At 33.7% G+C, this 11,418-nt stretch overlaps 1 protein-coding gene across 1 annotated transcript; it reads left to right on the top strand.

The window, feature by feature from the left end:
* The first annotated feature begins 5,914 nt into the window (after positions 1–5,914).
* LOC145094582 (cysteine-rich receptor-like protein kinase 2) lies at positions 5,915–9,893 on the top strand. Its single transcript, XM_079032724.1, has 8 exons — positions 5,915–6,368; positions 6,509–6,909; positions 7,621–7,743; positions 7,851–7,978; positions 8,429–8,639; positions 8,736–8,979; positions 9,068–9,227; positions 9,480–9,893. The coding sequence occupies exons 1-8, from the start codon at positions 5,968–5,970 to the stop codon at positions 9,729–9,731; spliced, it is 1,920 nt and encodes a 639-aa protein (XP_078888850.1). The 5' UTR covers positions 5,915–5,967; the 3' UTR covers positions 9,732–9,893.
* The last annotated feature ends 1,525 nt before the right edge of the window (positions 9,894–11,418 follow it).

The following is an 11,418-nucleotide window of genomic DNA, read 5'->3' as shown; positions in this document are numbered from 1 at the left end:
CGTTAGTTTGAAGTCGTGACTTTGATTTGACATCAATGATCTTATTTTTATTAACTACTACACCTTTTTCATTATCAAACCAAGTACAATTAAACATTACAATAGTTGAACGCCCACTGCCAAAATACTTAAGCTCTAGTATCTCATCCACTAAGCCATAGTAGTCAGATTCTTTGGAGTTATACATCTCCCCTCTCACACATACCCCATAATTACACGTCACATGTGTCTCACCATAGCCCCGCGTGTGGAACTTATAACCATTTACAAAGTACCCATTGTGAGATATTGCTTTTTTTGATGGTTTACTTGCTAAAATCTCCAAATGTTTAGCACTTCCATCAGATATCTACATTGAATAACATGCACACATAGTGTTGGTTAATGATGTACTAATATAAATAACTACAACTTATTTGGTTTTACTTACCCATTGTGCAAACCATTGAGCAAAATATTTATCTCTAAGACTCGAAACCTCTTCACCCAAATATATTTGTTCAGCCACTCCATCAAACTCGATGATGTAAGAGGTGAGTTCTACATAATTTAGTAGAACATACGTGTGTGCCTTGTGAAGTTCATCCTCAGACAAGACACTTTTCTTTCCACCATTTTCATATAATCTTCTAGAAGGACAGGCAGACACGCTTAGTTAAGATTCTCCATCGGGATGTTGTGGTGCGATATTACGTGGCTCTCGATTATGACGTGTCTCAATCTTTGGGTCAAAGTATAGAGAACAATATGTAGCAATCTCAGACACAAGATGTTCCTTAACAATTGAACCCTCAACCCTCGCTTTGTTTCTAATTCTTTTTTTTATCATGCCCAACTTCCTATGTTCAGAAATTATCAAAAATGTGTTAAAAATATAGAAAATAAACTTGTTTAGAATACTGAATAACATTAAAACATTGTATTTACCTCTCATATTGGTACATCCATCTATACTGCACTGCACCACCAAGAATAGCTTCATCAGCTAGATGAATTACTAGGTGTTCCATACAATCAAAGAAACCAGGAGGGAATATTTGCTCTAACTTGCAGAGGGTTTGAACTATACTGCGCTTCATGTTACCTAAGTCTTCCAAATGAAATGGTTTTGAGCAGAAGACCTGAAAGAAAGTGCATAACTCTATTACAGCTTCATAAATCTCTTTTGGAACAAACCCCCTTATAGCAAGTGGAAGCAGGCATTGCATGAACACATGACAGTCATGACTTTTAAAGGGATAAAAGCTAGTGTCTTTGATATTCACATAGTTCCCTATATTTGATGCATACCCGTTTGGAAATTTAACTTTTTCCAACCATGCACACACTTTTTTAACGTCGTCCTTCTCCAAAGTGTAATCTCCTTTATTTAGGGTAATCTTGCCATTGCTTTCACGGATTGGGTTTAAAAGTGGTCTGTCACAATGCTTTTCAATATCTTTTCTTGCATTCAAATGGTCTTTAGATTTGGGGGTTCCAATACTTGTGTGAAACACATTTTCAAACACATTTTTCACGATATGCATCATATCGAGGTTGTGCCGAATCAATAATTTACGCCAGTATGGAAGCTCCCAAAAGATGCTCCTCTTTACCTATTTATATGTAACCCCAAACCCATCCGGTTTTATATACTTTGGACCATAGGGAGTGCCATTGTAAACAGTGTTGAAATGTCGGACTGTCTCCCAAATTTCATCTCCAGATGGCTATGGAATGGGTACTCCTCCCTTCACTTTCTTGTTTTTCATAAAATTAATCTGATCTTTGGTGAACTTGTGTCTATTGGGTAAATGTTTTCTGTGACAGTCAAACCAACATGGTTTCCTCCCTTCTGAAAGCCAAAAGGATCCTGATTTATCTGAACAATACAGACAAGCTAACTTCCCATGCGAGCTCCAACTAGATAACATTGCATAAGCTGGGAAGTCACTAACTGTCCACAACAGTACGGCCCTCATTTGAAAATTGTTCTTTCGATAAGCATCATAAGTTTCGATGCCATCAGTGAACAACATTTTTAGCTCGTCTACTAAAGGTTGCAGAAAAACATCTATATTTTGCCCGGGATTCTTCTTCCCAGGAATGAGCAAAGGAATTTGCATGTACTCATGTTTGAAAGATAACCAAGGAGGTAGGTTGTAAACCGTAATAAAAACCGGCCAACATGAATACGCGCTTCCATATGAACTATTTGGACAAAACTCATCGGTACACAAACCTAGACGAATATTGTGTGTCTCTTGTGCAAAAGCAGGAAACATTGTGTCAAAATGAATCCAAGCCTTTCCTTCACTAGGATGTGTCATTTTTTCATGATTTATTGGATGATCTGAGTGTCAAGTCAAATTGTGGGCTATCTTCTTTGAATAGAACAATCTTTGAAGTCTTGGTCCAATCGGCATGTAATTCATGACCAAATTAGGCACCTTGTTAGAATTCTTCTTGTATATACTTTCCTTACATACTACACAATGATCCAAGTCATAATGTTGGCCATTAAATAGTATGCAATGGTTGATGCAAACATGAATTCGTTGTGACGGCATCTCTAATGACTTCAACTTTTTCTTAGTCTCGTAGAAGTTTCTAGGTATCTTTGCATCATCTGGTACACAATCTTTCAATATGGGAAGTAGTTTATCAATTGTTGAGTCTGAAACATTGCACTCTGATTTCCAATGTAACAATCTTGAGGTGGCAGATAGTGAAGAAGCTTTCTTACACCCTTCTCACAAAGGCTCATTTAATTCTCTCATCTTGGTAAAGAAAGTATCGGCCATTTGATTTGGGCTTTGTGGTGTTTACTGGTAATAAGGAGCATGAATTTGGTGCATGCTTTTTGTAAACATTTCTTGGTATCCTGTATATACACAACATCAGCAGAGTCCTCTTGACCCACATCTTGAGACGGTCCAGCGTTTGAACATTGATCCATGTCTTGTGTTGGATATAACTCACCATGTGCATACCATTGATAATAGTTGGGCATGAAACCATTTTGACATATATCAAATTCAACCATTTGTCTCGACTTGTAATTCCGATTTTTGCAAACTGAACACGGGCATCTAATTTCGGAAACTACCAACCTGTTTCTTAGAGTTCTATATTTGACGACTGTGACATTGATAAATGCATAATCCAAGAATTGCTTGACATAGAATTGAAATTATGGATTAAAAATCTGATTACTATCGACTCTCATTGTGTACATCCATTCTCTATTTGGCCACATTATCAATATGTAATTCTAATATATTGCAAATGTTAGAATGTAACATATCATCACAATAATTAATCCATCAATAAATTAAAGCTTTTAATTACTTCCAGTTTGAATGCTTTCTATATAAAGCTTTAAATTACTAGTATTGGATGTTGTTCCAACTCTAGTTTTCTTTTACAGAAATGGATAGAAAAATAGTTGCATTTACAGAAATAGATTCATAAACACTGGATTCATACATAATTGTGAAAATAAAAGATTTTTAAATTGTAGATACAAGATTCATATATAATTGTGAAAGTTATAGATTATTAAAGGAAACAGGTCTAGATATGTTCATATACATACATACTGAAATATATATAAGCACAAACAAGCACAAATAAACACAAATATGTACAAATTGATACATATAGATGAAACAATTTGTACAAATAAGATTGTGAAGATGGTGATACATAATAGGCACAAGACGAACTTAGATTCAGACAAACATTCTGATTTATAAATTAGTTGGGTCAGGGGCGGAGGTTGTAGCAAGAAACTGACCTGAACTAACCGACGACGAAAACAAGTGGTGTTCTAGAAGTTATTGGCTGCAGCAACAAAGACAGCGCTGGCGTGAAGTGGCTGTGATGGTCGTTTGATGCAGCAACGGTAGGAAGAAACGCTTGCATCTGAAACACCGCCGGCATAAAGCGTCTATGATGGTGGTTTATCGCAGCAATGGTTGTGTTGTGGGGAAAATCGGCGGTGGCTAGAGGTGATTTGGGGAGACGCCGACCATGGTTTGGGGAGAATGGCCGACCCTTTGTTTTCTATAAGACTGAAGTAAGAAAGGCTAGGGTTAGGGGTGCAAATGAGCCGAGCCGAGCCCGAGCCTGGTCAGGCTCGGCTCGATCTCGTTTAAGTTATACTCAGCTCGATTCGAGTTTCTTGTATTAAGCTCGGCTCGAGCTCGTAAATAGTTATACAAGCTCGACTCGGGCTCGGACTCGGCTCGTTTTTTGTCTGACGTGCCTAAATAAGCTTAAGCTCGGCTCGAGCTCGTTAAGAAGCTCGTTTACTAATACCCTAAATCCCTAATCCCCAAATATGTTTTTATTTTAATATATAAAAATAATAATAAATTATTTTATATAAAGGCTCGTTTAGGCTTGCAAACCTAATCGAGCTTAGTGACATAGGCTCGAGCTCGAGCTCGTTTAATAAACGAGCTTAATATTAAGCTCGAGCTCGGTTTGGGCTCGTTTAAAATCGGTTTTGATTCGAGCTTTTAACGATCCGATCTCGAGTAGCTCGCGAGTAGCTTGGCTCGTTTGCACCCCTAGCTAGGGTAAAAGAGGAAGAAGTAAGTATTTGGAGTTTGTGGGAATTTCGTCGGAACTTTCCAACAAATTTCCAATGAAAGCAAAAGAAAAAAATATAAATATTCTATATTAATTTTGGAGTGTGATTCCGTGTGGGTGATGTATTGCATCTTTCCGTTTAAGATTAAATAGACTTTTCAAATATTATATATTATATATATAATATTATACTATATGGTGACATAAATATGATTATTAGATTTATTATTAATAGTTTTATTATTATAATTATTACTATATAAACTTATAACTATTAATAACTTGATTATTTTTTATATTTTTTATTATTAGCATGTATACATGTCGTATGTCTTGTTAATTAGTTATACATATGGTAAACCTAATATTAATAACAATGATAATAATAATATAATTATAGTAAGCCTAATTTTAATAAAACAATATAGTTATATATTAAAAATATTAATAAAAATAAATTTGATAAGAAAATAATAACAATAACAATAAAAAAAATAATAATATTATTTGTTATATTTACATTAATAACAAAATAAAATAATAATAGTTATATTTATATTAATAATAATATGAATTTTTAATTATTATATTTATTAAAATGATAATATTAAAAAAAGGAGGGAAGGCAAAACAAAGAGGGAAAATCAAAAAGAAAAGATGGGAAAAAACTTTGATTCCCGCTGTTATATTTCCTACCAAGTTCCAAGAGAGTTTTTAATTTTAAATATTAATTAATTGTTGGTTGGTATTTTGTAGGAAACTTCCAACGGATTTTCAACGGACTCTGTATAGTATCTAATTCCGTAGGGGTTTTGTTGGATTTTTGTTAGATTCTACTTTTGTTGTAAGGGTGTAGGAAATTAGACGGAAATTTCCAACAAAACAAAATCGTCCCAAATTTTTGGTAGCTAAATCCAAATATTCTAGTAGTGTGTGTTTACAAAAAATATAATCGTCAATTAAGAAACGTACTACATTTTTTATAAGGTATTAGTATTTTATCAATTATTACCAATTTCAATAGAAAAGACCGTTAAAGAATACAAACGCAAAACCGTTTTCTATGTTTCATTTTATTAGTATTTTATGTGTCATATAGTCATAGTATGCATATTTATTAAGCAGAGGACGATATGTGTATATTGTTTATTCAAGAAGTATGTTTATCTTTGTTATTCGAATTACAGAGGCGCAATGGCATGTTCATTAAACAAAGGAGAACATGAATATTGAATATATTATTTTATTCAAGAAGAATGTATATCCCCACTGTGGCCATATTTAAACTATAAAAATTCTAGGAAATTTGTTTGAATTAACCCATCCTCTCCTATAAATAAAGTGTGGAGTCCAGCTTCCTAAAACATCTGAAGAGAGAGCATATATATCATGAAACTGAACACAAAATGGTGGTCATGGTGGTGGATGGTGAGTGTAGTGGCTGTTCTTTTCATATCAATGTCACAGCCAGTAACATCACAGAAGATCGATAGAAATAACACAATGATCAGGTGGTATTGTAGTTACTACAGAGGCATGAACGGGCAAGTTTTTCTTGAAAACCTCAACACCACCCTTTCTAGCCTCAGAAAGCAGTTATCCCGAGTCAATAATTATCACGTCGTTTCAAAGACTGTGATTAATGGTGAATCCGTCTATGGTCAAGCTTTGTGCAGGGCACATCTCTCGACTGCTGAGTGTCTATCTTGTTTTGACTCAGCTGTTTCTTATTTGAAAGTATGTGGCATGGGAAATGGTGCTCATGTTTTCTACGATGACTGCGACCTCAGGTGATTAGATTTTACCTTTCTCTATATATTAGTTTTCCTAGAAATTTGTTAAGGTTTCCTCAAATAGTTATATATTTGGACAGCAATATCATGGCTGCAAATGTTGAAATGTCTCGCTAAAAGACTTTTTTGTGCTGTAGGTATGAGAACAAAAACTTCTACAATGATGCTATCATGAGAACTAGTACTATTGGAATATGTGGAAATACTACATCTTCACATCCAAAGGAACAGAAGAAAACAGCAAGTGGGTTGCTTTCAGATCTTCGGACCGCAGTACCAAGAATACCAAGTTACTTTGCTGCTTCCACAAGGCAAATTACTGGAACCAATGAAACAGTGTATGCCATTGCACAATGTGGCCGCAACATAAGCCAAAGTATGTGTGCTGATTGTTTAAAGATCAGATTTGGATTATTAGATAATTGTCTTCCTAGTACATCAGGAAAGGCGATTGACGATGGATGTTTTATGAGGTATTCCGAAATTCCATTTTTTCAAGCCAATCAAACAACTGATATCACGTCTTTCTTAACGCATGGTACGACGGTTATTCTTCTACAAGTACTTTTTCTTTTATGATATTGTATACGCTTTGTTTTTTTGGTTATATTTTGTGGTCATCCATATATGAACCATGGTTTGGTCCATATGAGTACAGGTGCAAACGAGCTGTAGTCGAACCCGTGCTTCGCCACGCTCGGCTCGGGTTCGTTTAAGTTATATGAGGCTCGAGCTCGAGCTTTCTTGTACCGAGCTCGGCTCTATACAAGCTGGATCTGGGCTTGAGTTCGGCTCATTTTTTATCTAACGGACCTAAATCATCTTAATCTCGATCTGAGCTTCTTAAGAAAAACGTTTACTGATACCTTAAATCTCTAAGTATTCAAATATTTTTTTTAATATATAAACTTATAATAATTATATTATATACAGGCTTGTTTAGGCTCACAAGCCTAATTAAGTTTACTGAAATAGGCTCAAGCTCGAGCTCATTTAATAAATGAGCTTAGTATTAAGGTTGAGCTCAATTCGGACTCTTTTAAAATCGGTTTTCGAGTCGAGCTTTTAATGAGCCGATCCCAGATAGCTCATGGGCTGGTTTGCACCCTACATATCAGTTCGACACTCCTATATGAGCGGTTGTATCTCTATATATATGTATCAAACCAAAATAACTGTAACTAAAAACACAAGTCCATAGATTGTTTTTATATAGTCAATGCTTATTAAAAGATCATCAACTTGACAGGATATTCAAGAAAGTTGAGATCCATTATAGGCGGAGTTGTTGGTGGTATAGGATTTCTTTTGGTCATACTTGCATTCTTCTTCTGGCGTCGTCAATCCAAAAAGTCAAAACACCGCAGAGAAGGTTAGTAATTCACATGCTATTAATTTTACAATTTTGTGATACTACATCGCTCTAATTATTTCAAGTTCTTTTGTCACTACTAATTATTTGCAATCTGAAATTACTAGATAACTCAAGTAGAGCAACCAACTTGTTGCAAAGGACAATCGTTTACACCTACAATGATTTAAAAACGGCTACAAATAACTTTTCGAATGAAAATATAATCGGAGGCGGGTTAAACATGTTGTATAAGGTAATATTTGTTTCTGTTCAAAAGTAGTTACCGAATATTTCTATCGGTACAGAAATAAACCCACACACCAGCTGGTATAAACGTACAAAACCTCTCAACACTAAACAATGGATATATATTAACCTCCTTTTGTGATTTCATTACGCAATCACGTGACATAAACAATATTTTTAAGCCCCATTATATAGAGGCAAAACAATGGACTGGGATTCCTGGTAGAAATTCCTAATCACTTGGACTAGCTCAATTTTACAACAACCTATACCACTACAAAATGTTAGAATGAATCATACTAGTAGTGAACATTAACCAGTTAAATATTAGTAAATGCACGAGGTGTTTTATTTTTCTTTATGCAACAACAATTTCAAAAAAAAAAATCAAGCTATTGAGAAGCTAGAATTAACGAGGTTTATTTCTTTTAACTGCTTGTGTATATGGCAAAATCAGGGTGTTATGAAGGATCAAGTTACTGTTGCAATAAAGAAAATTGTCGTAGCATCTAAGAGTGGAAAAACCGACTTAGATAGTGAAATCCAAATCATCAGTAATGTTCATCACCGCTATCTCGTACGTTTCCTTGGATGTTGTCGTAAAGGACCTCACATGTATCTTGTCCTTGAGTACATGGAAAATGGTAGCCTTGATAAATTTCTCTATGGTGAGTTAATTTAACGTTTATAGTTATTAATTGCATGCACTCTTCTAATTTGAATATTGAACACTGAATTAATCAACTAATAAATTTGTACCTTAGGTGACAAACGAGGTACCCTAAATTGGCAACAAAGGTTCGATATAATATATGGTACAGCCAGGGGTCTTGCATATCTACATGATCAATACCATGTCACAATCATTCATAGCGATATAAAACCCAGCAACATTTTGTTGGACGATGAATTTCAACCCAAAATTTCTGATTTTGGGCTACTAAAACTATTGCCAGAAGATAAAAGTCATCTCAGCACCAAAGTTAGCGCCAAAGTTACAGGCACCTTGTATACGCTCTTACCAATCCCATATATGCATTTTCCTCTTGTACAATAACTGAGAAACCTAAATAGTAGTTGTTATTTTTTTTGCCAGGATTAATGGATATATAGCACCTGAATACGCAATGAACGGGCAGTGCTCTGATAAAGTTGATATATACAGCTTTGGTGTCGTCATCCTCGAAATCATTAGTGGAAAATGCTGCAATGACATGCTTCAAAATGAATTTCTCTTACTAAATCTCGTTGATCATGTAAGCATCTTAAGGTTATGCTATTAGCACATGATATATATGCTTCCTCAATTCTCTAGTGTACGTATCTTGAGTTTGATATGAATTATTTTTCACCTATAATGAGCTTGTATTGTTGTTTTGGGGTTTCTCATGATAACCTCACGTGTTTGAGATCGAATTCCCACACTTGGACAGAATACGAGTCATGAAGGGTGCAGCCATTCATTTTTTAAGAATTTAACTTTTCTTCATTATCATTTACTATAATAGGCAAGGAGTTTATACGAAAACGACGATCATTTGAATCTCATGGACGTTACACTAGATCCAAGTGAATATATAAAAGAAGATGCAAAGAAAATCATAGAGATAGCGTTAATGTGCATACACTCAACGGCTTCAGCGAGACCCTCGATGTCTGACGTGGTTATACTTTTAAGTGGATTTTCATCGGAGGTAAAACGTCCAATAAGATCTATGATAGACGATTCTGATATAAAAATTCAAGTAGAACTCAAGTAAATTCCCATGCGACTAGTCATGCATTACAAATTGAGATGTTTGAGGTTTGTGCTTAGTAATGTATATAAATGATTAAAATCATTTGACATTGTCTTTGTTTTCTTCGTAATTTGACTGTTTAAAAATAATTTAAATTTTCTCCACTTAATTGTGTTGGTCATTCTCAACATTATCAGTTATTATGTTTGTTGTTGTTACTACAAATCAAATAAATCTATTTTTTACTTATTATTGTTGGGATTTTTTTAATATGTGCCTCTATATATATATATATATATATATATATATATATATATATATATATATATATATATATATATATATATATATATATATTAGCTGTTTACCCGCGCTAAGTGACGGATACGAATAGAGGGGAAGGGAGGGGGTGAGTAATCTTATTTTCAACGATTTGTTTCATTTTGACAGAAATACATTGTTATATAAGTGGCCTAGGAGAATAGTTTCCTTTTAGCAATTAGATTCATTTTGGCATGCAGGCGATGTATGGTAAAAAATTTTGTTTAAGTGAGTAGTTTTCTTTTGTAAATCTGACTTGAAAGCATAAATAATTCAATAGTCTAAGCGACGGTTGTCAATTATTTTTTTCATAAATTAGTTTCATGAGTCTCATTATTTCTATTGTGCAATGAATGTTTAGAAAACATTTACAAAACAATAAGCTTTTCTTTTTTAATGACATCCTAACTCGATGGTTTATGTTACCTACTATCATCTTTTAATTAAATCAACAATCTTTTGAGTTTATTCCATTAAGTACTAGATTTTTTTCCATTAGATTTATTCCATTATTTTATAAGTAAACTTTTATAGCCTAAATAGTTAAAAGGTAAAATAAAACTTTATTTTAGTCATTGAAGAATCGGGTCACCAAAATGCTTGAAAATTCCATTTTCTTTTGTCTATTTTAATTTTATAGACCACTTTGTGAAATTATATGGTTGAAGTGGTAACAGGATCAACAACCATTACAAAAACCATATGATATAACTAACCCGAGCATACCGCCACAAAATATAGAACGCTCTAATCATTTTTTTTATTTTTATTTTTGGTGTATATAAACTAACCGGAGCATATCACTATAAAAGATATTAGAAGAAACAAAAAAGACCACATATTAAAAAGATATAACTTTATTAGTGCAACAACCTCCACCATTAATTAGATCACTATATAACTAAGTTTTTTTAATAATAAAGATGATGGACCAATCAAAAAAAACATTTAAGAATTATGATTTTCTAGATCAGAGAAAACAACAGCATTTAAAATGACATATAATTATCATGCAACACCTTTTTCGAAAAAAGGTCATGGTCTCCAATTGAGTGAGGCAAAGCACCAGAATAATGGAATTAACCAACTTTAACATCGGGGACAAAACACCATTAGGGGTAAAAATTGTCTAGTTATGGTCTCCAATTAGGAGAGGCTTCCAACTATGTTTCAAACGTGTATAACTTGTATCTTTCATTAGTAAGCATGATTCACTATCAAGATCAACATCATTTTGATTAACACATACCTAAAAAGAGAAATAAACATTAATCCATAAAATAAAAATTACAAAAAAAAAAAAAAAGAAAAAACACTAATAAATCATATATATCAAATTCTTTATAAATGATTTAGTCAATTTTAATAGATATTTCTACTCTATTAC

The sequence above is a fragment of the Lactuca serriola genome, chromosome 3 (genome assembly GCF_051521515.1).
Source record: "Lactuca serriola cultivar US96UC23 chromosome 3, Lser_US96UC23_V15, whole genome shotgun sequence".
Lineage (NCBI taxonomy): Eukaryota > Viridiplantae > Streptophyta > Magnoliopsida > Asterales > Asteraceae > Lactuca > Lactuca serriola.
This window is presented reverse-complemented; position numbering and strand designations above follow the sequence as displayed.

What these genes read in the sequence shown, in the direction of transcription:
- LOC145094582 (XM_079032724.1), top strand. Translation starts at nt 5,968, where the DNA reads ATGAAACTGAACACAAAATGGTGGTCATGGTGGTGGATGGTGAGTGTA. An exon ending in GTCAAAACACCGCAGAGAAG is followed by an intron (nt 7,744 to 7,850) that starts GTTAGTAATTCA and finishes TGAAATTACTAG; the next exon opens with ATAACTCAAGTAGAGCAACC. An exon ending in GCCAAAGTTACAGGCACCTT is followed by an intron (nt 8,980 to 9,067) that starts GTATACGCTCTT and finishes TTTTTTTGCCAG; the next exon opens with GATTAATGGATATATAGCAC.